General features: G+C 45.5%; 1 protein-coding gene across 5 annotated transcripts in view; it reads left to right on the top strand.

Annotated features, from left to right (window-relative positions):
* Window positions 1-26,560, top strand: part of EVC2 (EvC ciliary complex subunit 2) — a 149,957-nt gene that overhangs the window by 107,532 nt on the left and 15,865 nt on the right. For 4 of the 5 annotated variants that reach the window (XM_065914640.1, XM_065914639.1, XM_065914643.1 and 1 more), the window contains 2 exons: window positions 16,164-16,391; window positions 24,984-25,198. In XM_065914640.1, coding sequence (XP_065770712.1) covers window positions 16,164-16,391; window positions 24,984-25,198 — 443 coding nt within the window. Of the gene's footprint in view, window positions 1-14,112; window positions 14,927-16,163; window positions 16,392-24,983; window positions 25,199-26,560 lie in introns of those variants that run through there. The other variant, XM_065914644.1, reaches the window with a different exon arrangement.

Below are 26,560 nucleotides of genomic sequence, written 5' to 3'. Positions count from 1 at the left end.
CCAGTCCCAGCATGCCTCACGCTGTGCCTTCATCCACTGGGATGCTGAAGGCACCATGATGCCTTGGGTGGTCCCCGCTCTCAGAGACACACATTCTAGACAGAAAACCCTTAAAATGCAAGACTGTGGTCAGCGCCGTTAAAGAAATGAGTAAGATGCTGTGATAGTGACGGAGCAGGGGGATGGTGGGAAGGAAGTGGAATCAGCCGTGGGTGGGAGGGTCAGGCCAGGTGTCTCTGAGGAGGTGACATTTAGGAGTCGACACCATGTTGTCACTGCTGGGGCGCCTGCCGCCTCCCCCCGTAAGGGCAGGCCCCCAGAGGAGTGTGTCAGTGAATGGACGTATGGACCATATTCTAGAGCTGCTGTTTTTCTTCCTACTTTCTGTCCCACAGGTCCTTTGCCTAAGTTTTAGAATTATTATTATTTGTTAATATGAGTGTATTTCTCAGAACACAAAGGCATCATGTGGCAAAGAGCCGTAGCCCCTCCTCCGGGGAAGGTGCGTCAGGTTGTTGATGTCTTATGAGCCCAAGTGGTGGCACCCTTATTCCCACGCGTGTGCTATGTACCATTCAGACATGAGACACAGACTCAGGCAGGTCCAGGTGGAAACACCATCTGTCTTACTGTTCAAGGCGATTTCAGAAGCTAGAAGTTATATGAGCACCAAATGGGCTTGCTAAACACCCCAGAATTAAACAGACCAACCTGAGGCATCCCTGGGGTGTCCTGGGGGCAGCCTTCCTGGAGGAGCAGAAGTGGGGCTCCAGAGCAGAGCTGAGCCAAGCCTGCCCAGTAGATTCCCGGTTCACCCAGGAGGGGAAGAGGAAAGGGGTGGAGGGGGCAGGGGCTCCACGGAGGAACTAGCAACATGGCAGGCATGGCAAGACATTTCTCCCAACGCACACTGGTCTGGGACCCACTGTCAGACTTAAGAGGGCTTCCCCGGTGGCTCAGTGGTAAAAGAATCTGCCTGCGATGCAGCAGCTGAAGACGACTCGGGTTCGATCCCTGGGTTGGGAAGATCCCCTGGAGGAGGGCATGGCAACCCACTCCATATTCTTGCTTGGAGAATCCCATGGACAGAGAAGCCAGGCAGGCTACAGTTCACGGGGTCCCAAAGAGTCAGACACGACTGGAGCGACTTAGCACGCGTACATGCTCAGCAGACATAAGGTGGATGTTGTATGAGAAGGATAAGTTAGGATTTGGTTTGGTGGGAGGAATGGGTGGTCTGAGCCATAGCTAAGGACACGGTGCAGGTTTGGAGGAACCCAGAGAGACTGTAGCCCCGTGCAAAGGCTGGTTTGCTGGAGTTTGGGGTCTCCCAAGGGGGTGGGGGAGCAGACTTGTGGTGGAAAGATCTCAAGTGTCATCTGAGAAGACAGACTGAGTCTCCTCAACGCTGAGGAGGAGAGAGACGGTGAAGGATAGGGTGAGAAGTTCCCCAGGTTTCCTGAACCAGAAGCAGCAGCCCACCTTCCCTGAGCTCCCCTGACCCCACGTACGTCCACCATTCTAGCTTGTTTCTCATTCATTCCAGAGGCTTTACCCCTCCTGACTTCCCTAAGAAATAGGAATGATTAATATCCTTATTTTACAGATGTGGAAACTGAGTCTCCGACTGAGTTCACCTGCGTTTCTGTAGCCAGGGCTGGTGGGCCCAACATTGTAAAGCTCTAGCTCATCTTCGTCTTCAGGACCAACAGGGAATATTCTCACGGAACATGGTTATTTCCTGCAGCTGTGCAGTGTTGGATGAGCATGCTTTGGCTCCCACATCTGTTGAATACAGAGAGCGACAGTGATAGCCCACCAGTTTGTGAGGAGCAGTGGGCGGGAAGCTGCTTTTTCCCTTTGGAGGGGGCTCCGTGCCCATTTCTCCCAGTGATGGAGCAGCTCACAGACTACCTGATCCCAGGCTCACAAAGAAAGGCAGCCAAGAGTTGTTTGTCGTCTGTGACCTTTTAACGACAGGCCATCTTCACAAATGGCTGTTTCACTGCGGCAAGTGCCAGTAAAATAGGCACTCCCCAGTCCGCGGCTTTGATGCTCCTCCCGAAGTTGATTGGCTGCATCTCTCAGCATCCAAGCGGCCGTTGTTCAGATTTTTTGTTTGAGGGTAATTGCAGAGAAATGACAGTGCTTGGGGGCGGGTGGTGGTATGCCAAGAGCTGAGAGTCGTTTGATCTTGTTTCAGCCCTGGGGAGCCCCTCTAAGCTCATGCAGCTGTCAAGATGGAGCAAGGGGGTTGCTGACCACTGCCCCAAGACCCGTGGTCAAGCCCCGACCTGGCTGGCAGCGGGGTGTCCCCAAAGGGACCACGGCTTCATGGCTGGGGCTGCAGAGCAGGCTGGGAGCACCTGCCGGGCACCCCCTTTCTTAAATAGAATCTGCATCAGATATCCCCCTACCCTCAGCCCCAGGTCGCTATGTCCCTGGTCTAGACTCTTCTGTCTGGAAAGTCTGGGGGAATTACCCACGGTCACGCCAGCAGGGAGGGGTGGAGCTGGGGCCCCCACATGGCACGTCTGTCTCCATCACCTGTGCCATTTCTGTAATGGGCCTGGATTTGTAGTGACTGGAAGGAGGCTTTGTCTCCCAACAGGATTGTTTGGTCCTGCTCCCCAAATCCCCTCCCTTGCTTCCACCTTTTTTCTTTTCCTTGACCTCCTTGGCTTTCCCCTTTTCCTCAGCCCCTTCACCTCCTCCTGGAAGAAACAGTTTGTGGCCTTTTCTTTGGGCCTGGCGCTGTTCCAGGATCCTGCTCTTGAGACGGTCACAGTTTTAGATGAGCAGGCAATTTGTGCATGGATCGTTGAGAAGTTTGCCTCTTGCTTTCATAAGAAAGCCCCCCTGACTACCCTGAGCTTCGCCTTGAATGAGGGGAGTGTGGCGCTCTCAGAAAGAGCTGTGTGACTGATTCAGAGAGGAAAAGAGAGCCCAGCAGAGGGATGAATGTGGGCCTCCTACCTGCCCACCTTTTCTGTCCAGCTGACGGGTTATTGGAGTAAGGTTTCAGCTCTGGTCAGAGGAGCTGTCCAGGGTGGCTGAAGTGCACCCATTACCCTCCACAGACTCCCGGTCCTTCTGATGGGCTCATTACAAATGCACAGATGTAGGCTTTCAGCCTGGGGGATGTTGGCGGCGGGGGGCGGGGGGGCAGTGTATATTTTAGAATAAGTTAACCAAGTTCCAAAAGAAATCTCTGTTGAGGTTGAACTAAAATTAGAGGCTCATTTGAGAATTTTCTTCTCCAAAAAGCTGGAATGTTTCTTATTTTATGTGGATCTTCTTTTAGGATCTTTAATAGATTTTACATTTGTTTCCATTACATAGGGTGAACCTCCATCTCGATATGCTTGGGACAGTCCCAGTCTCCCCTTCCCCCCTGTGTCCGTTCCCATTAGCTTTCCCTTATACTTTAAACTTGGGTGACAAATCCTAGGGTCACATATACCTAAGGTCTTATGTATTCCTTATGGTGATTCCCAGATGTGTTATAGGTTTGGTTGCAATTGTAAATGATGACCTCTTTCTAATTATGTTTGGGGCTTATTTGATACTATTGTGGAAAAGTCTTACTAATTTTTATAAGTCTTTCCAGACTCCCTTCTTCTGTCTCTAGAGCCAGACCGCTGAGTCCAAGTCCTAGCTCTGCCACTTTCTAGCTGTGTGACTTTGAACAAGTTACTTAACCACTCTGTGCCCTCCCTATTGTACTCATCTTTCAAGTGTGATGGTGGACACTCCTACCTCTCGGGAGTGTTGTGAGAATGTCTCTGTTGATTCTACTGATTTTTTTGCCTAATAATTTTTGTGCTAAGTGGTTTCATTCGTGTCCGACTCTTTACAATGCTATGTACTGTAGCCTGCCAGGCTCCTCTGTTCATGGGATTTCCCAGGCAAGAATATACTGGGGTGGGTTGCCATTCCCTTCTCCAGGAGATCTTCCTGACCCAGGGATCGAACCAGCGTCTCTTACATCTCCTGCAGTGGCAGGCAGGTTCTTTACCACTAGTGCCGTGGGAGAAACCCATAATAATTCATACTGTATGCAAATAATCAGTTTCTTAACCTCCCTTCTGATCCTTACACCTCAATTATTTTTCAGTTCGTGTCCTTGTCTGGTTATTCCATCAACTCTCTCATTTCCATTGGTTGATTTTTCTCTAGATTATGGATCATATTTTCATGCTTCTTTGCATGCATGGTAATTTTTTATTGGATGCTAAACATTGTAGATTTTGCATGTTAGGTACTGGCTTTTGTATTTTCTTTATTACTGTTGGAGTTTTGACATGTACGTATATTATTTGGGATTCATTTTATCCTTTCAAGACTTGCCTTATTAGGCTGGGTCCAGAGCTGGCTTTAGTCGAGAGCTAAGGTTATTCCCACTGCTGAGGCAACACCCTTCGTAGAACTCTACCTGCTACATTGGGTGTTATGAGGTCTTTTCACTCTGGGTACTGGGAACACAAACTCTTCCCAGCTCTGTGTGAGCTCCAGCAGTGGTTCTGCCTTTTATGGTTCTTCCCCTAGCCTGGCATAGGTTTGTTTTTCAAGCACGCACAGTATTCAGTCAGAGCTTTGAGGTCACTCCTGCAAATCTCTGGATCTCTTTCTCTCTCTGGGCACCTCCCTCCTCCTTGGAACTCTGCCCCCCAGATTCTAGACACAGTGACCTCCCAAACTCTGCTTCTGTTTTCTGAAGCTACCGAGACTGCTGGTCTACCCCGCGTTTCCCACGACATCCTTTTGTGTCCTAGGAACTGCATTCAGGCTGGAACCTGGGGCAGCCGTGGGGCTCACCTTTGTCTATTTCCTTTCCTCTCAAGAATCCCAGTCTTGTGCTTCCTATTGTTGTGTCTGAAAACTGTTGCATCATGTGATTTGTCTAGTTTTTTTAAAAAAGATTTGTTTGATGTAGACCATTTTTAAAGCCCTTATTGAATTGGTTACAATATTGCTTCTGTTTTATGTTTTGGTTTTCTGACTGTGAGGCATGTGGGATCTTAGCTCCCTCACCAGGGATGGAACCCGTACTCCCTGCATTGGAAGGTGAAGTCTTCACCACCCCCAGGGAAATTATCTACTGGTGGGAAAGCAAATCTGGTTCACGACTAGATTTGTTTCCCGTTCCTCTGCCATGGCCAGAGCCAGACTTTTTAACTTATCCTTTGGTGACTGATTTTTAATTTTAACAGATCCTTCAAAAAAAAAAGCCCTATCCTTTTGTTATTGGTTTCTACTCTTAGTATGTATTAGAGAACAAAGTATATATGATAACACGTGTCTGGATTTATTGAGACTTATCTTGTGGCTTTATTTGACCTCAGAAAGGCTGAGAATTTTCTGTCAGATATGGAGAAGGGGGCACTAGGAGGCAGGCAGGACCCGGGCCATGAGGGGCCTGGAAGGCTGCACTGAGAAGCTCAGACCTTTTAGGGAAACACTGTCGGGATTTAGGCACTTCGTAGAGAATCCTTTGCAGGATATATTCATTAGTAGTTCCGGAAGTTGGTCTCGGCTGGTGGGTCCTCCTCTCATGACCTTTGCTCTCATTGACTCTAGGGATTGGGGGCTGTATCTTAGTCTGACCTGTTCTTTTCCTTCTGCTTGTAAGTGTGAGATGGAGGTAAAGTTGCAGTCCCAGCCTGTGTCAAGAGCTGGGTTCATCTCTGGGGACACCAGACACCTCAGCAAGAAGGTGCCAATGTGGGTTTGATAGATGGTCAGAGCTGCTCTCTGCAGGGGTCGATCGTGTCATTGCGGTTACCATCTCCTGGAGGGCAACCAAGGGGGGCGGCTTGGAGGCATGTGCCCAATTGGTAAAGGGACATTTGAGCATCTAGCTTGGGCTTCCCAGGTGGCGCTAGTGGTAAAGAACCCACCTGCCAATGCGGCTTAGACATGAGAGACACGGGTTTGATCCCTTGATTGGGAAAATCCCTGAGGGGACACGCAACCCACTCCAGTATTCTTGCCTGGAGAATTCCATGGACAGAGGAGCCTGGTGGGTCACAGAGGGTCCATGGAGTCACAAAGAGCCAGACAGGACTGAAGCAACTTAGCATGCACACATGCACCTTGAACTTCAGGAGACTCTCAAGAGCTTGGGGCAGTTGGTCAGTCTGTAGGGCTGGAAGGCTGCCACTCATAGTGGCCTCTGGCCAAGGTTTTACTTGTGGAATGCCTTGACCAGGACAGAGAATGTGGCTTCTTTCTCCTGCTTCAATGCCTGGGTCAATCCATAGAGCCGAATAGAAAGCATAGCACAAACTATGTGGCTCATTTTTACTTTCCAGTTATTAGAAACAGATCTGTCTATATATTGGTCGGTCTCTCTATGTTCATCTATCTGTCTATGTCTATCTGTCACTTATCTGTCTGTCTATCATGTATCATCTCTGCTTTTTACTTAACCCTGAAATTTCAGGATTTTTCATATCAGTACATGACAGTTTCCTCGTTTCTTTTTTCATCAGTATAGCCTTTCATGATATGAATGAACCCTACATGACTTAACCGATACTCAGTTAAAAGACATTTAGGTTCTTCTCAATCTCTTGATATTTCAGATGGTCTTGGAACCTCTGTGTGTATCCCACACCCCTCTGTAGTACATCGAGTAGAGCAACTCTTACTATTTCCATTTCACAGGTAAGAATACTGCAACTCAGAAAGGTTGAGAGGCTTGTCCAAGATCACATAGCTATGGAGTGGTGAAATAAAGCCTAAAGCACAGGTCTCTTGATGCTCATTTCTTTGTTCTATTAGCCAATTTTTATTTGATGGATCCAGAAATGAAGACTATTTCAGTTCATCTTTGGTGTGTTCTCTTGCTGGTTTTGCATAGAGTATATCCATCTAGCCAAAGCTATGGTTTTGCCAGTAGTCATGTATGGATGTGAGAGTTGGACTATAAAGAAAGCTGAGCACTGAGGAACTGATGCTTTTGAACTGTGGTGTTGGAGAAGACTCTTGAGAGTCTCTTGGGCTGCAAGGAGATCAAGCCAGTCAGTCCTAAAGGAAATCAATCCGGACTATTCGTTGGAAGGACTGATGCTGACGCTGAAGCTCCCATACTTTGGCCACCTGATGTGAAGAACTGACTCACTGGAAAAGACCCTGATCCTGGGAAAGATTGAAGACACGAGGAGAAGGGTATGACAGAAGATGAGATGGTTGGATGACATCACTGAATTGATGGACATGAGTTTGAGCAAGCTCCGGGAGTTGGTGATGGACAGGGAAGCCTGGCATGCTGCAGTCCATGGGGTCGCAAAGAATCAGACCCAACTGAATTGAATTGATATACAAATTTCTCATATATATCTTTGGGCTTCCCTGGTGGCTCAGACGGTAAAGAATCTGCCTGAAATGCAGGAGACCTCATGTATATCTTTAGGGACATTCAAATATAAATGAAAATGACAAGACCATATTTTCTGCTCACCCATGATTTCTGGTATTGTCTTAATGATGCCCTCTGTCTGAGTGCCGTGTCTGCCACATAACCGTTCACCCATTCATTATTCATTCACTGTTTCCAGATTTCAGGCTATGCCACGCTTGCACACTTCATTAGCAGTCCCTTCATCAGGAGTGAAACTCCTGCACCCCAGTGTGTTTCTGCAGCAGCCTCGGCAATTATGCAGAGGTGGCTGGGACAGGAACAGCTTCTGTCAGCAACAGCTCTTCACATACCTGTCATTTCAAAAGTGACTGGAGCTTAAGCATAAGAATAATGTGCTTTTTCAGATGACCTGACGAGAGAGGAAATTGATGGTGCAGGTCCTTGTAAAGCTTGGGTGGAAAAAAAAAATGGTACTTTGGAAGGGAAAATCCATTCATCCACCTACAAAGACTGGAAAAGCCTCCAGATGATTCTCTTGCTGTCTGCTCTTGACCCCGTTTTACCCCTCAAGGCAGAGTCTGTCAGTCATCTTCCTGACGCACCTGTTTAAGGGAATTTCCTTGGTTTTAATTTTTATCTTATGTTGAAGTACAGTTGATTAACAGTGTTGTGTTAGTTTCAGGTGTATACAACAAAATGATTTAGTTATATGTATACACATCTATTCTTGGTAAATTCTTTTCCCATTTAGGTTATTACAGAATATTGAGCAAAGTCCCTAAGAGAAGTTTCATAGGTTCCCACTGCTCCGAAACAAAGCCTAGATTCCTGAGCATAACATTCAAGACCTTACAAAGAGTCTTCAGCTTACCTTTCTGGTCTTTTATTCTACTTCTACTTTTTTCATACCAAAATGTTGCCATGGTTATCTTTGGATAGTTTGGTTGTAGTAACATTTTTCTACATTGTCCATTCTCAAATTTCACTTTTCATTTTTATCAAACTTAGGCATGCATGCATTCTTTTAAAGAGTTGTGTAATTCTATGAGTTTTGTGCCCCCCAAAAAGCAGCGCTCTCAGCCACACACATACACATTTGCAAATCTGCAAGAGGTAACAACTTGTAGTTTTTCAGTTTGATCTTTTGGTGTTTACCTCCATGTCTTTAAATACCATGCTTGCCTTCCTGTTTCTTGATTTCTCGATTTTGGGTATTATCTATTCACTTCTCTTTATAGAAGAAAAGATATAGCTGCCTTTCTTCTATCATTGTGCAACACATGAGCCCTTCCTATTTTCCCCCATATTCAATGGAGTTATATCTGTATTAAAGGTTTCTATTACTATGATTATTTTAAAAATACCCACATCTGAGCCATATAAAAACAGATTTATTTTTTTCTATATAACTTTTAGTTTTTTCTTGAGTCATTGTTGTCCTTTGGTTTCTTTTTGTTGCTGTTGTTACTTTTCTGTGTACTTATCACTAATTCAGTCACTTTTTGGTCGATGGCCAAATATCCTATCAGGACCATCACATAAGTCATGTCGTCTATTAATTCCATCTTCTTGAGGACATCTCTCTCTGTACCTCTGCAGAGCTGTGCTCCAATCCAGACATTGGCCTCTGTATTTCATGCACAGCTGCCATCTTGAGGTCATGCTATGAATTCCCCTCACCTGTCTATTTCCCAATACGTTCTTTTAATGAAATACAGTCAGTTCAGTCACTCAGTCGTGTCTGACTCTTTGCGACTCCATGGACTGCAGCACGCCAGTCTTCCCTGTTCATCACCAACTGCTGGAGTCCACCCAAACCCATGTCCATTGAGTCAGTGATGGCATCCAACCATCTCATCCTCTGTCATCCCCTTCTCCTCCTGTCTTCAATCTTTCCCAGCATCAGGATCTTTTCCTATGTCAGTTCTTCAAATCAGGTGGCCAAAGTATTGGAGCTTCAGCATCAGTCCTTCCAATGAATAGTCAGGACTGATTTCCTTTAGGATGGACTGGTTGGATCTCCTTGCAGTCTAAGGGACTCTCAAGAGTCTTCTCCAGCACCACAGTTCAAAAGCATCAGTTCTTCAGCCCTCAGCCTTCGTTATGGTCTAACTCTCACATCCATACATGACTACTGGAAAAACCCTAGCTTTGACTAGATGGACCTTTGTTGGCAAAGTAACATCTCTGCTTTTTATTGTGCTGTCTGAGTTGGTATAGCTTTTCTTCCAAGGAGCAAGCATCTTTTAATTTCATGGCTGCAGTCACCATTTGCAGTGATTTTGGAGCCCAAGAAAATAAAGTCTGACACTGTTTCCATTGTTTCCCCATTGAAATACATCCTGTGTTAGTTTCTGAGGAAAGGACACATGGAGGATTTAATATTTAAAATTTTGCAAGGCTGAAAATGTTTCCTTCTGCCCCCATAATTGATGGATAATTTGACCCATCTTGGAATTCTGGAAAATTTTCGTGACTAATTTTGATGATTTACTCCTGGTCTTGAATCTGTCTTTCTCAATCTCTAATTATTCAGATGTTGGACCGTTTATCTATTTTTCTTTCTTTACTATTTTCCTTCTCTTTGTTCTTTTGCTTTACATTCTGGGGAACATCTTAAGTTTTATTTTTCAAACCTTTGAGTTGTGTTATTTGTAGATTTTATTTATTTATTTATTTGGGCTGTTCTGGGTCTTCTTTGCTGGGCAGGCTTTTCTCTGGTTTTGGTGAACGGGGGCCACTCCCTAGTTGTGGCACACGGGCTTCTCATTTCAGCGGCCTCTCTCGTGTGGGGCACCGACTGTAGAACACGGGCTCACTAGTTGTGGCATATGGCCCAGTTGCCCTGCGGCATGTGAGATCCTCCCGGACCAGGGACCAAACCCATGTCCCCCGAATTGGCAGGCAGATTCCTCACCATTGAGCCATCAGGGAAGCCCTTGAATTTTTATCTATATTTTTAATTTTCATTTTTTTTTTTTTTTTAATTTTCATTTTTTTAAGAGCTTTTTTTCCCTCTCTGAACACTCTCTTCTTTAAAAAAATGACATTTTCTTGTTGTTTTAAAGATTCTATAGCTCTTGTATCTTTCTAAGAATGTTCATTTTTAAAGATTTTTTTTTTTAAATTCCTGCATATTTATTGCTATCTCTACATTCATTGGAGTTTTCTCAGGAAAGTGGCCATCCTCGGTGGTCTGCTTATGTTTAAGAGTGGAGGACTTAAAAGCTGCTTGGAGTCTCTGAGCTGTAACTGGGGTTTGCAGACTGTGACCTTCACTCTAGCGTGATTGGGCTGAACCGTGAACTTGGAGAATTCCCAACAACAGTATCTATAGAACTTTTTTGAAGTCTGGTCAGAGTTCCCAGAGAAGACTGGTCTCCTGCCTTGCTGCACATATGTCAGGAGCCAAATGAAGGAAGAAGACTGAGATTTTTAGTAGTCAGTAGGTAGTTTCACTTGAGTAGAATAGCCTTAAATAGAACGGTAGATGCATGTTATAAATCTACTGTCTTTCACCAGGAATCTCAATTGTTAATATTTTTCTACACTGTGTGTGTGTTTTATAATTAGAAATGAAGACATTTCCTAAAGGAGGAAAGAAAACTCTCAATATTATAAGCTATTGTCTTTTATCTTTTTCCTGCAACCCAAAGGAAGCTCTATTTAACTAATTATAGTAATGATAGTGAAAATAATAGTAGTAGTAAGAATATGGCAGCTACTATTTATTAGGGGCTTGTTAGGTACCACAGACTATACTAGACTTTGTCATCTGTTATCTTATTGTTTGCTTTACACATACAAAACCGAGACTCAGAGAAATTAAGCAATTTGTTTAGATCACATAGCTAGTTCGGTGGTAAGAGTTCATAAGAGATTACAGATCATCCATAAACAAAACTACACTGATTGGTTTAATCAAAGCCCACTGGCTTCCAAAGTCAAATTAATTTGTTTGAGATTTTTACATTTTAATGATCTAGATGATGGGGTGGGTGGAATGTCTTTCCAGGCATAGAAATCGACTTTTCTATCTTAAATAATGATGTTTATTTAGCAGGGTGCTCTTTCATTCAACAAATATGAACACACCTTTGCTGAGTCCACCCCCTTCTTGATGCAAGGTAAAGGAGAAAGTCTTAAATTTTGAATCCATCCAGCAAAGCATGATGTAGACTGACCTGCTTTGGGGAGTGGTCAGCCACTTGAATAGGAGTGAATGCTTATATTTAAATAGTGTTTCATCATCTCCTACCAGCATTTGGATATAAAATTCCTGATGTGACTCCTTTCTGACCTCTGTCTTTCCTTTCAAAATCTTTACTGGTGACATCCTGGCCTCTTTCCATTTCTTGCCCACTTCTCTCCAAGAAGAGTGCTATCTGATCGGTGGTATCAAAGAAGGAACTGAGCACGCTCAATGCAACTGCCTCCTCTCTTTAGAAGCCAGTCTGCCTGCAGGAAGCCCCCATTCTCTGACCATGATGTGATGAGCTTGGGGGGAAGCTGGTTATTTGGGGGAGTGTCCACTCCTTTGCAAACACATCTGAGCCACATTCTCCAATCTAGTTTTCATCAATATTAAAGCTGATATTTGGTGTCTGTCTGGCTCACCCACACATCCAGTTGTTTTTGTTTCCAAACTTGTGCAAGGAGGAAGGGTGTAATGTCTTGAACTCCTTAGAGTCCCAATAATTCTCTGCTGATTGACAGGTTGATTTTATTTTGCAATAAAGCACATCAGAGAGCATAGAAGAAACTCCTTCAAAATGCACATTCTGTCAGGGAAACTGGGAAATTGTTTGAGCTTCACATTTAAAATAAGAGTATTTAGTAGCATACTGTTTTGGAAGTGAATTTTTATTACTTTAGGTAGCTTGAATATTTAATTAAATCTGTCATTAATACTTCATAGAAATGCAAATCTGTATCTTTTCCCAGGAGTTCTTTTAGACAAGGATGAAAGCCCCCTTTAGAGGCACATTCTCATGGTGCTGGAATTAACAAATTAAGTTTTCCAAAGACGAAAGTAAAAGGTTGTTAAAGAATTTTTCTATTCTTAATTTCACTGTCCAGGTTGTTTTTGCAGTACATACGAAAGACTTTACACTTTTCCTCCATTTTAGGAATAACTTTGCATAAATAGGGCTTCCCTTATGACTCAACTGGTAAAGAATCCGCCTGCAATGCGGGAGACCTGGGTTCGATCCCTGGGTTGGGAAGATCCCTTGGAGAAGGGAAAGGCTACCCACTCCAGTATTCTGGCCTGGAGAATTCCATGGACTGTATAGTTTGTGGGATTGCAAAGAGTCGGACATGACTGAGTGACTTTGACTTTTGCATAAATAAAATGAGATATCCCTCCTGGCCCCCTCACTGCACCCTGAGTGTCTCCAGGGGACGAGAACTTACAGCTTACTGGGGCCATTACCTGTCCAAAGGTGGGGAAGATCGAAGTCACATGGAGGAAATGTGAAAATTTAGCTCATGGCAGGTGTGTCATGAGGGGACCTTTCAACCGTTTCTTGTTTATCTCCCATCACTCATGTTTTTCCTTTTTAAGAACTTTAATAGGCTTTCCATAGCTCCCTTTCTATTGCCTCCAGAGAAAGGCTACCTACTTTCACCTGGCAGTGAGGGTCTCTGTACTGTGGTTTCTGTCTGACCTCTATGTCCTTCTCTTCCACTTTTCCTCTCAGTTTTGGTCTAATTCACTCTCTCACTAATCCCATAAGGACCCCATGAATTCCGGCCTCAGTGCCTCTGGTGTGCTGTTCCCTCTTCCTGAATGCCTGGATCCTTCAATATCCCTTCCCCCTTCCCCTCTCCGTCCTCTAAAACATCGTAGCCCTATATAAAGACCTCCTTTCCCAATTTTGAAACAGTCTGTTGTTCCATGTCTGATTCTAACTGTTGCTTCTTGACCTGGATAACAGTCAAAGGTGATCCCTGAGATATAGAAAACAAAATGAATGGAGCCTGTGATCTGGTAACAGATCACCAGGCAGGTGGCTGTCCACCCGATGCTCCAAACCAGGAAGGAGTGGGGTCTAGTAACATCCTTTTGATAACAAGACTTCATGTTCCCTCTGAGCAGGGAAATGAAGTTCTCAAAAAGCAGAGATGTCCCTTTGCTGACCAAGATCCATATAGTTCAAGTTGTGTTTTTCTAGTAGTCATGTATGAATGTGAGAGTTGTACCATGAAGAAGGCTAAGCGCCAAAGAATTGATGCTTACAAACTGTGGCATTGGAAAACTCTTGAGAGTCCCTTAGACTGCAATGAGATCAAACCAGTTAGTCCTAAGGAAATCAACCCTGAATATTCATTGGAAGGACTAAAGCTGAAACTCCAATACTTTGGTCACCAGATGCAAAGAGTTGACTCATTGGAAAAGACCCCGATGCTGGGAAAGATTGCGGGCAGGAGGAGAAGGGGGTGACAGAGGATAAGATGGCTGGATGGCATCACCGACTCAATGGACATGAGTTTGTGCAAACTCCAGGTGATAGTGAAGGACAGGAAAGCTTGGTGTGCTGCAGTCCATGGGGTCACAAAAAGCTGGACATGACTTAGCGGCTGAAGAATAATAACAACTTGCAAAGGAACTGTTTCATGCTGTGGTTCTGCGTGTTATTGTCTCTGGTCCCCGATCATAGTGGGCTGTTTTGTGAGCCAAATATGCAGGTCCCCACAGTGTGTCTTTGAAGAACTAGTTTCCTTTGTTGTTCTTCCTTCTCCAGGTCCTGTGGCCAGGACTGCCTCTCCAAGAAGCCTTTGAAGTTTCCCCCAGCAGAATTCTCTTTTCCAGCCAACAACACCCAAAGTGGACTATTTGCTTCTTTGGGGCACTTTTTCCCTCCTCCTTGTGGCAGAGTTTTTTTCTGAAGGACAGATCATACAGAGGAAATCTGAGCCTTTCAAGCTGGGGCTTGCTGTCCTCTGAAGGACACACAATGGGGACAGGAAAATTGTGCAGACGTGGGAGAACCCAGGGCATCATCTTCTGCCAGCCTCCACATCATGGAAATATGCCAACTACTTTAAAATCTCTAAATACAAACATGTGACTCTTAAAAATAGGTACATGAAAGGAAAAAATGTTTCACAAACTTTTTTTTTTCAAATTTTTTTTTTTGGTGGTAAAATATACATAACATGAAATGTACTGTCTTAACCATTTTCTCAGTGTCCAGTTCAGTGGCATTAAGTACATTGACATTGTGCACAACCATTGACACCATCCATCCCCAGAAATTTTTTATCTTCCCAAAATGAAACTCTGTCCCCATTAAGCACTAACTCTCACCACTCCTCTCCCCAGCCTTTGGCAACCACCATCCTATGTTCTGACCCTATGAATTTGACTGTTCTAGGAGACCATATAAGCAGAATCCTATGGGGATTCATACATTTGTGACTGGTTGATTTCACTGAGCATTATGTCATCCACATTGTAGCATCTGCTTGAATTTACTTCCTTTTCAAGGCTGCATAATATTCCATCATGTAGATAAGGACTCCATTCTGTTTATCCATCCATCTGTTGAGGAGCACTTGGGTTGCTTTGACTTTGGGCTACTGGGAATATAATTCCACAAACCATTAAAGGTGAAAGTAAAGCCTTCATCAAGATATGGTGCTTATGCAGGCTACTTTGGGGGTTGTGCTTTAGCTTCCTGGGCAGGGGAGAGGGGTGTATACTTACCCTTAGGGGTTCAAGTGGTGAAATCGGAGAGTTGAGTTGCGTGAGCTCAGTCGTGTCTGACTCTTTTCAACCCCATGGCCTGTAGCTCACCAGGCTCCTCTATCATGGAATTCTCAAGGCAAGAATCCTGGAGTGGGTTTCTGTTTCCTCCTCCAGGGGATCTTCCCGACCCAGGGATCAAATCTGGGTCTCCTATGTTGCAAGCAGATTCTTTACCATCTATTAGACTTTGTTGTTCCCTGTAGCAGGTTTTCTAGAAAAAGTGTAAGAGGTAATGGTGTGGAGAAAGTGTAGAGGCGCTGGAATGAACAAACTATTAATAATTAGTTGAGTGAAGGATTCTTTCATTTAGAATTTCTTCTGAGCCCTTAAGGTGCTAAGGCCCTCCCCCAGAGGAGCTTTGTTCTGCTGGGGTAAACAGTATGGTGCCAACTGGGAAGAGGAGCTTGAGAGATGAAGGAAACACAAAGGAGGGGGCAATAGGTATGCAAAGTGAGGATGCTCCAAAGTGGCTCCTTGGGAACCAGAGATGCAGAGAACAAACAGGAGATTTTCGGGAGGATGAGGATGCATGGCATTTGAATCATAGCAAAGTTTGGATTTGTAGATGCAAGGAAGAGCATGAGCCATCACGGGTATGAAGTCCAGATGTGGGGTGGGGATGGTAGAACAGACCAGCTGTACCTTAGCCTGGATGGGGGTGCGAAGGGCTTAGAGAGCTTGTTAGGAAGACTGAACTTTCATCCTGAAGGATGGGGAAGCTTAAAAGATTTTGCCCTGGAGAGCAACACAGTTCAGTTTTCCTCCAGGAATGATAAATTTGGAATGAACAGCCAGATTCCGAAAGCCCCGCAGTGAGCGTCTTTATAAGCGGAGGGGCCCTTGCTGTCTTAAGCTGCACGCTGAGATTCCAGTACTGATGCTTTTAACTCTTGAGACCTTCCGCAGGGTCCCGACTGGATGACTGGCTGCCTACCTACAGCGATACAAATACCACCGATACCAGCTGCTCTCTGTAAGCCACATGTTCTGTCCTCTGCTCTCCCCTTACTCATGGCTCTCTGGTCTCTGGCTGGCCCCTCCCAGGTCCGAGGAGAGTTGCTTCGGGAGAGAGTGCAGCAGCTGGAGGCCGAGGAGGGACGCTTTGCCGAGTCCCTCGTCTCCCTGCAGTTCCAGAAGGCGGCCAGGATGGCCAGGACCCTGTGGGCGTATACCGCACTTCTGAGCATCCAGGACCTGCTTCTGGAGGAGCTGAGCGCGTCGGAGACCCTGACCAAGTCGGCCTGCATGCAGATCCTGGAGTCACACAGCCCGGTGAGTGCGGGACCCGGGAAGGAAAGGATGCCCACTGCACCACCTCCCTCAGCGGCTCTTTCTGGTGGCTGCCTCCATCTCTCCCACCATCGGATGGGTGGTCCACCGTCCTGTCTCTGCCGAGGGGTCCTGGGGAGGGCTGAGTGGGGTAACTTACATGGGAGCCCAGTGCACTGTTGCTGCCCAAGGCTCCTCTATTTCGTTGCCTTCAGGGAGCAAATCTTTTAAATGTTAGCAATTTTAACATCTGGGAACCTGGGATTCCTCTTGCAGCCAGCAGCTGTTTGCTTCTTTGACAGTGCCATGAAAAGTAGAGAGAGAAATGCCAACCCACCCCAGTATTCTTGCCTAGAGAATCCCATGGACCGAGAAGCCTGGTAGGTTCCCAGCCCATGGGATTGCAAGAGTCGAACATGACTTAGCGACTAAACCACCAGCACCATGAAAAGTAGCTGTGTAGCTTTCAATGAGGGCTTCCCAGGCGGCGCCAGTGGTAAAGAACCCACCTGCCAATGCGGGAGATGTAAGAGGTGCATGTTGGATCCCTGAGTTGGGAAGATCCCCTGGAGGAGGGCATGGCAACCCACTCCACTCTTCTTGTCTGGAGAACCCCATGGACAGAGCAGCCTGGTGGGCTACAGTCCATGGGGTCGCAAAGCGTCAGACATGCCTGAAGCAACTTAGCACTGTTTTCAGTGAAGGGCACCTTAGATATTATGAAGTATTGGATTCGTTTTTATTTTCAAAATTTTAATTATTACCATTATTTCTACATGCTGCATGTTTTCAAGGTGTGGGAGGTATATTCATAACACAAAAGCTAGCGACATAACTGCTTTGAGGACTAATTTTAGTTCCCGTATGTGTAATTTTAGAATTTTGTGTATTATTATAATAGTCACCTAAATGGAACTCACATTTATTGAGTTGCGTGTGTGTGGCAGGCGAGCACTAATGAGCTGTGTGAAATGGGCATGCTCTCATTTAAGCATTAATAATGCGCTACTCCATCATGCGTCTTAAGACGCTCATTTAAGCATGATTAATAATAAGTTGCAATTTTATGCCTCTTTGCAATTATGTTCTTTGTCAGACATTATGTCAGTTAATCACTGAGCCACGCTGTGAATCTGGTAGTGTTTCTGTGCCCAGTTCTCAAGTAAAGAAATGAGATTCAGACCAGTGGCAGGTCAAGCTTTTTCCAAGGTTTTTCCAAGTTTTTCCGAGGTCCACAGAGCTAGTAAGTGAAATCTGTTCTTTCCTGACTTTAACCCCTGGGTCATGTCCACAGTTGATCCTGTCGATGGACGCTCCCATTTCTTTATAGAAAATCATAAATAACATTAGACTCTGAAGCACGTGTGCTTGGTTGCTCTGTCGTGTCGGACTCTTTGTAACCTCATGGACTGTAGCCCACCAGGCTCCTCTGTCCATGGGATCTCCCAGACAAGAATACTGGAATGGGTTGCCATTTCGTTCTCCAGGGGATCTTCCCATCCCAGGGATCCAAGCTGCATCTCTTGTGTCTCCCACATTGGCAGGCAGATTCTTCACTGCTTCACCACCTGGGAAGCCCAGATTCTGAAGAGTCCAGGCTATTTTTCCAGCAAATATAGTGCACCCCGCCCTTGGACACCTGCTTGTAGGGATAGGAAGCAAGGGGAGACTTTGCGGGTATCCCGGCACAAAATATCCAGACACTGGATAAATAAAAATAAATGTACTTTTTCTTGCTTTGTGAGTTCACAGTAGGGTGAGGAAAATTCCCAAGGGATGAGGATAGCTTGGAAAAATCTGAACTCACAGAAAGAGATGTATGCAAACCCAGAGGCTGAAATCCAAAAGCAAATGGAGAAAACCAGGACCTCCAGAGCTTGGGGGGTTAATTTGAAGGACCAGGAGGAGGGGCTGTGGGGTGTCCTGAGGCTTAGAGCAACCGCGGGGGGGGGGCTGGTGCGGAGGATGGGTGGTGGGGGGAAGCCACTTGTGCTCAAAAGAGCCCCCAGGATCCCCTGTCCATCTCCAGCCCTGCCAGGGTTGAGGGAGGGGAGTCCCCTCTGTGAGTTTGTCATCAAAGGTTTCTGCTAACAGAACAAAGGAATCCAAAAATACTTTAGCCATTCAGTCAGAAGATCCCCAAGGTGATGAATTAAATTAAATTAGATATGCAAATATCTGGCATGATTGACCGTTTAAAAAAGAGATGAAGTAATATCAGGAGTATAAAAGGCAACATGGCAATAGATGCCCTAGAGTTTTTAAAAATAAGAGAATTCTATGAACAATAATTTTATGTAGGTGAATTTCAACATTTCTAAAAAATTATAGCTCGCCAACATTGGCTCAAGTAGAAAAAACTCTCTATAGTCCTGTTACCATGAAAGAAATTGATTCAATAGTTTCAGAATCTTCTGACACACACAAAAATATCTAGCCTTGATAGTTTTATAGGTGAACTCCACCAAACCTTAAGATAACAAAATTTTCCAATCTCATATGCAGATCATTTGGATGTTAAAAAAGTAGGGAATATTCCTCATTTCATGAAGCTCAGAAAACCTTGACGCCAAAACCAGGCATGACTAGTATAAGAAAGAATAATTACAGTTTAGTCTTCCCTATGAGCCTAGATGTACAATTCATAAACAAAATATTAATGAATAATTCAATCATCTATAAAAAGATACAGCACAACCAGTATGAGTTTTTCCCAGGAATGTAAGGTTGGTTTAACACTAAAACATGTCTGGACAAAATTCATCAGATTAACAGATTAAAGAAACACAATTCCTGTGATCATTTTGGTATGAACAGAACAGGTATTTTATTGAATTCAGCGCCCATTCAATGTAAGACTCCTTAGCAAGTTAACAAAAGGAGGAAATCCTGCAAGATATTTACCCAAAACCCACAGAGAGCATCACTGCTAGGTGATTGGCATGGAGGCAAGGCCACTGCCTGGAATTACAGGTGAAGAAGGTGAGGTCCTCAGAGGAGGGGCAGGACCATCGTCATGTGTCAAGCAAATTAGGAACAAAGACAGACACTAGGAACCTCTGGCTTCTGATTCCCGATTCATCTCTTCATTATAAACACTCTGAGAAACACCTCAGTTCAACCCTAAGAGACCTGATGGCCCTTCTCACTTGCAGCAGCCCTTGTTCCTACTAGTAATTGGGGAGCACAACACTTACATTTTCAATTTTATGTTAAAGCCCTTTTGAGTGACATGAAAGCTTCCTTATTCTCGAATGTGCTTGAAGTAGAAGAGTTAACATGTCCTGAATTAGAAGCAACTGATAAAACTATGGATACAATGCCAGGTTTTTTTATTTTAATGAAGATTTACATTTGGAGGGAAGAAAAACCTATCATTTTACACTTGATATTAGACTTTCATTCTGCAGTTTGATCATTCTGGGTAAATCACTTTCCCGTTGGGAATGGGTTTTTAAGCTGTTACACATTCAGAATTTAAAAAGCATGAAATGAAATGCTTTGGAAGCAGTGACTCTAGAGAAACCTGTGTCAGGCTCCCCTCATATGATGAAGCGTTTAGACCCATTTAGTGAAACTGGACCACAGAAAGGACATAATTGAATCGTGGGGTTGAATGGCAATCATGGGCAGCTTTAAATGTGATGGTCTTACTCATAACACATCATGTGAACCCAGGCTAACTGCGCCTGCTGTATTTAATCCACAGTTTATGTTGCTTCATGTGTATCTACTTTCCCAAGCCTGGACTGGACGTCTTCCTTTTCTGTCCTCTGCCTTACTGCCCACTCGCCACCAATCACTCAGTCTGTCGATTCTGCCTTAATTTTCTCACTTTTGACCTTTGCCACCCAGCTTCGCTACTCAGACAAATCTAGACCTGAAAACAAAAAAATCACACCAGGAGTAGCTCTCATCAGGTCCAGGGCATCATGTTAAGTGTGTAAACCTTCTGTCAGCCCCAGGATGTTTTATTCCCATTCTGCAAATGGAGTTGAGGCTTAGGACTGTTGACTAATTTTACCACGGTCCCAGAACTGGAAATCAAAGCCCATACCTCCTCCTTTGAAAGCCCAGTTCCTGTTCTCATACCAATTTCCACCTGCCTCCTTCTTTCCCTACTGCAGTCTCCTCCACCCTTCAGCCAAAGGAGCATTTCTGAAAAATAAAAATAATTAGTGACAGCCCCATTCCCAGCTCCATATGTTAATACCTCTCCTCTACCCCTCCCTCCCTTAGACCCTGCATTTTAGCCCTTGGACCTTCCTGAGCACTGGAGATACATTCAGGCCTCAGTTCCTACCTCTGTCTAGAATGCTTCTGCTGCCCACCCTACAAACTCCTCTCTGGCAGCTACAACAAGCCAAATGTTGCCTCTTCTGTGAAGCCATCCATGATTCCCTTGGGCAGAGTTGATTTCTCCCAGCTCTGTGCTCGTCATCCTCCATCTAGATTCCCTAAGGTGACTGTTACCTGTCACTGTATCTGTGTTTGCACAACTGTCTCCCACACTAGACCGTGAGTTTCCCGACTCTAGGGGCCATGTCTCATTCACCCCGGAATCCCTCATGCCCAGTAAATGGCCTGGAACTGTCTTCATCATCATCTACCCATCTGTCCATCCATCCATCCATTCATTCAACAGATGTCTACAGAGTGCTTTCCAGAGACAATGGGAGCAAGAGATAGGGCCCCGAGTTAAAGAAACCTGAAGTTACTCATCTCTCAGGCTCTTGGGACTTCACATGTCCTTACACTCTCTGCTCCTTAGCTGACTTATTTATAAAGTGGGGTATTAACAAATTCCTAGTTTGTGCTGGTTTATGAAGATCAAATACATTAATTCATGTAAAGATACCATGAGTCGAATCTAGCGCAGTGTGGAAGTTTGGTGCATGCTAATTGCCATTATCATTATTAATAACAAGATGATGCTGATGACTGTGACTCCTTCCATAGGCCAGGTGCCTGCTTTCTGTTGGGAGGCTGCTTCTGCTGTTTAGCCACTCAGTCGTGTCCAACTCTTGCGACTCCATGAATTGTAGCCCACCAGGCTCCTTTGACCATGGGATTCTCTGGGCAAGAATGCTAGCGTGGGTTGCCATTTCCTTCTCCAGGGGATCTTCCAAACCCAGGGATCCAATCCAGGTTTCCTGCTTGGCAGGCAGATTCTTTACAGCTGAGCCACCTGGGAAGCCTATTCCCTGCTGGGGAGAGGGATGAACAAGACAGTTCCAGCGTTCCTGCCTCAGCATCAAAACTCTAGTGAAGAGAGCAGATTCTAGATTCGATTCTAGAATCACATCTTGGATCCCAGTAGTGCTAAGTGGTAGAGGTTTGGGGATAGGACTGACCCCTGGGAGAACCTGCCATCAGCAACTTAGAGCCTGCAGGATATGCTTCTTCCCAACTGGGGTTCACCTGGTCTTGGAAAATCAAAGTGCGACATGCCAGCTTTCTGTGCTCTGCCTGTTTCAGGGACACTAGCAGGTGTGGGTTTGTCCCTTCCTTCCCCATTCAGTGGGCTGGGGCTGGCACCGCAGTGGAAATCTGGTCCGTGACCAGCTCCAGGCTGATAGAACATGGGGTGGGAACTCATTAGTGCTGTTGGAAATGCTGTGTTTGGTTATGTTTCCATTTGGGATGCAGCGAAGTGAAGGATGGGAACAATTGCAATCTCATCATACCGGAAGCCCGTACTCAGAGCATCCCAAACTCCTCACAGCACTGGAGGCAAAACGTACATGCTCTCCATGCTATGACCTCAGTTTACCTCTCTGGCCATTTTCTCCATGTCTTGATTTTTGAGTAATGTTTCTGAGAGTCTGATGCAAGCTTTAGTGCCTCTACAGAAAGGCAGATTGTTTTGTACAAAATTTAGGAGGATCAAGGACCACCATCACCTGATGACATCTATCCAAGGCCTCTTAGGATCAAACCCCACCCACACCCCACCCCCAGGTAGAACACGGGCCAATCTGGTGAATAATGGGTTCGATGACAATGGTTTCAATGACTAACACTTAAAGCCCACCTTCCTGCCCACCCTCTCTTCCCCACATAAACAGACTGTGCATAGACTCTTGTACCCAGATTCTCTGACTCTGATGGCCTCAGGCTGCAAATTTCTTGTTTGATCAGTGAGAGACAGTATCGCTTGGGGATTAGGGCACAAACCAAACCGTGGAGCCAGTTGACCTGGTGCCATATTCTCGTTCTGCCACTTAAGATTCATGGGCATGTGTGCTGAGTCCCTTCGGTCATGTCCAACTCTTTACAACCCTATGAACTGCAGCCCTCCAGGTTCCTCTGTCCATGGGATTCTCCAGACAAGAATACTGGGGTGGGTTGCCATGCCTTCCTCCAGGGGATCTTCGTGACCCAGGAACCAAACCCACGTCTCCTGTGTCTCCTGCATTGCAGGTGGAGTCTTCGCTGCTGAGCCCCCTGGGAAGCCCCTTTAAGAATCACATGACCTGGCAAATTACTTTCTCTCTCTGCCTCAGTTTCAACATAGGTAACGGAAAAGAAGTATGGTTTCCATATAATTTTTATAAGGATTCAATGAGATGAATCTAGGCAGGGCACTGAGAGCAGCGCTGGGCGTGACCTGAGTATGGTTGGTGTGAGGCATGATCCACGTTCGCTGGTCCAGCCCAGTCTTCATCGTGTAGAATACACGCTGATACCCCGCATACATCTGTAACAGGTGTGAGCTGCTAGGCAGGCGCCATGTGCTGCAGGTGAGGGGATAGAAATGTAGCCCTGACCCCCAGGAGCTCACACTCTAGCAGGAAATAGAGTGTGCTCTAGTCTGCATGTGCTGCTGTGTCCAAACACCATAGACTTCAGGGCTTAAATAACAGACATTGATTTTCTCACAGTTCTTGAGGCTGGGAAGACCAAGATCAAGGTGCCAGCTGATTCTGGTGAAGAATCTTTGTGGTTTCTTTACAACTGCCTTCTCACTGTGTCCTCCTGTGAGAGAGAGAGCTCCAATCTCTTTTTCTTCCTATAAGGGCACTAATCCCATCATGGGGGCCCCACCCTCCTGTCTATCTAAACCTGTGCATGATTGCTTGGAGTCCTGTCTGACTCTTTGCAATCCTATGGACTGTAGCCTGCCAGGCTTCTCTGTCTATGAGATTTTCCCAGCAAGAATACTGGAGTGGGTTGCCATTTTCTCCTCCAGGGGATCTTCCCAACTCAGGGATGGAACCTCCATCACTTGAATCTCTTGCATTGACAGGTGGGTTCTTTACCACTAGTGCCGCCTGGGAAGCCCTACTAACCCCTAAAGCCCACACCTCCAGGCACCCTCTCACTGAGGATTAGGGATCCAGCATGTGGATTTAAGGGACCACAAGTGTTCATTCAGTCTGTAACAGGAAAATACTAGGGGTAGTGAGTGGGCAGTTGAGGAGAGGGTATCTGTATCTCCCAAGGAACTTAGGGAGCCTGTAGTAGGTCCTTGGCAGCTTTTGATTACTGAGGCAACCATTTCAAAAACATCTGTCTGAAATAAACAGATTGCCAACTAAAGTAGATAAAAGCAGGCTGCCCCACCCATGAAGTTCCTGTTTCTGGGAAGCTCTGGTTGACCTACATACCTGACCTCTTGAGTGACCCTGCCTTACCCTCTCTGCACCCTAATTCCTGTTCTCTTAAGTTCCCAACAGAAAGATTTGAACCAGTGACCCCTAGGCACCCCACCCTTGACCCACAACAAGACAGAGCGCCCGTAGCATGTTCTTTTTCTCTACTTGTGATGCTGCTGTGCGGCCCGGGTGTGCCGTGTATCCTCGAGGGCGTGTTCCTTGTATTTTTAAGGTCCTTGATGGTTGTGGCTGAGGTGTTGTCCCAGTGCACAGGCACAAGCTGCTAATTTTGTAACATTCTTCCCTTCCCTGACATCTTTCTATCCTTCATTTTCTAGTGTTTGTTTAATATTTAATTTCTACTGAATGTTTAATACCGAAGATAATATTTTTCAGCTTTTTATTTAGAAATAATTATAGATTCACAAGAAGTTGCAAAAATAGTCATAAGAATCACAAGGACAGGTCCAACCTTAGCATCGGCCCATCAGGGAAATGTCTCTGGGGGCTGCCACAGGGAGTGTGGACCCAGGTGAGGGCCCCCAGGCAGCTCCAGTCAGTAGCATCATGGACTATGTCTGAGACCAACACAAAGCAGTTCCCCCAAGGAGATTCTTTTAAAGCCAGTCCTTGAAAGAAGACTCAGAATTGGCCAGGAAAACAGGGGAAAGGCATGCAGGTAGGGGCGCAGCACGTGCAAAGGCACGAGATGTGAGAGACCCGAATGCAGTCTCATGATGCTATTTGCACCGCTGGCTGGTGGGGGAGCAGACAGTGATGGGGAACACATGTCCACCCATGGTTGATTCATGTCAATGTATGGCAAAAACCACTACAATATTGTAAAGTAATTAGCCTCCAACTAAAATAAATAAATTAATTAAAAAGAAGGAAAAAAAGAGGAGGTCCTGCCAGGCTCGCGGCGCCGAGCCGAGAGGGGTGGATTTTATCCTGCAGTCCACCTGCCTGTGCTCAGTGCCTGCCCTTCTGTGCTCAGGAGCTCCAGGAGCTGGAGAGAAAGCTGGAGGACCGGCTGGCACACCAGGAGGCGGCCCAGCTGCAGCGGGCCCTGGACAGTCAGCAGCAGTGGGCGGGCGAAGGACCTGGGCTTCTGCAGGAGCCGGAGGAGACGGATTCTGAAAGGCAGGTCTCTGCTGTCCTGTGGCGAGCCCTGAGCAAGGGTCAGAAGCTACTGGAGCATCACCAAAAGAGGTGAGTTGAGGACCCAGTGTATGACATCTTCTTTATGCATCCATCTGTGGATGGACACTTAGATCGTTTCCATATCTTGGCTTATTGTAAATAGTGTTGCAGTGAACACAGGGTACATATATCTTTTGGAAAACATAATTTTTAACAGCTTCATAATTTTCCACTGTGAAGGATAGGGTAAAAACTATAATACATAGCATGACTCCATTTTTGAAAACACAAATTCATTGAAAGAAAATAGGCCAGACTGTAATTAGATGTGATTTCTGTGTGGTGAAATTATAGGTGACTTTAATGTGTTTGATTATGCTTTTCTGTGTAAACACAGCATCAAAGTGCATTTCTGTTCCATTGAAATAATTGCATAAGAGGCTGAATCTGTTTGATCAGAGGAAAATGTTCAGAGATGTTGACTTGACTTGGACTTGATTGTGGATTTTAGGATATTTAACACTCTAATGTATTCCATGCTTCATGGAGAGAATTGCTGATGATCAAGCTTTTTGTATGAGTTATACCCTCAAAGGGTTTAGATTGTATTAGCCAGCAAGAAGGCAGGATGGATAACCCTGGATACCAACTTTAATTGGCTGAGGGGATAAACTGGGAAGACCCCCTTCCTTCCCCCTGGGAAGTCAAGAAGCCTGATGGAGACCTCATGTGATAGGGTGCCACCCAGCTTTTGTGGTCAGAGCCAGGTCCATCCGTGGGAGATGATTCAGGGCCCATGTCAACACAGGAGCACTTGATGGATGAAGACCCCAGACCTTGGTGTTCTTGAGCACCAGGCATGGTGGCTAATACTGAGAGTTTTCATATTAGGATCACCGTTGGAGGTCAGAGGGAACAAAAAGTGCCCACTGTACTGAGCAGGCATCTTGAGGCTGAAAAACAAGGCAGGCAGCTCCATTTCAATGATGGATCCGTTTATCTAGGGTGACTTACTCACACAGTGGGGTCAGGCGGACACCAGCCCAGAAGCCTTCACAGCTTCACTCTAAACCGAGGGGCCACTGTGGCAATTTTATAATTAACCTAGGGTATGCGCTAGGTTCTTGGAAATGGGACGTGCGTTCCTAAGTCAAAATTTATGAATGGATAACTAGTCCCATGGATGCCAGGAATACTTAAGGGAAGGTTTTCATCCTTGTCTAGGGAATAAGAGAGCACAGAGACTACCTGACCCTAATGATTATTAAACAATATCTATTAACTATAAAGCCTTTGACGACAGAGAAGTTATTCATTGCACAGTCCTGGGTGGGTCAGCAGAAGGACAGGAAAGACTGCAAGGGCCCAAGATGACATCAGTTATGCTAATAGCCATGCAGAGCACAGGCTACCCTGCAAAGCCACAGAAAA

Source organism: Muntiacus reevesi, chromosome 22 (assembly GCF_963930625.1).
Source record: "Muntiacus reevesi chromosome 22, mMunRee1.1, whole genome shotgun sequence".
Classification (NCBI taxonomy): Eukaryota; Metazoa; Chordata; class Mammalia; order Artiodactyla; family Cervidae; genus Muntiacus; species Muntiacus reevesi.
Note: the sequence above shows the minus strand (reverse complement) of the source record. Positions and strands in the feature narration are given on the sequence as shown.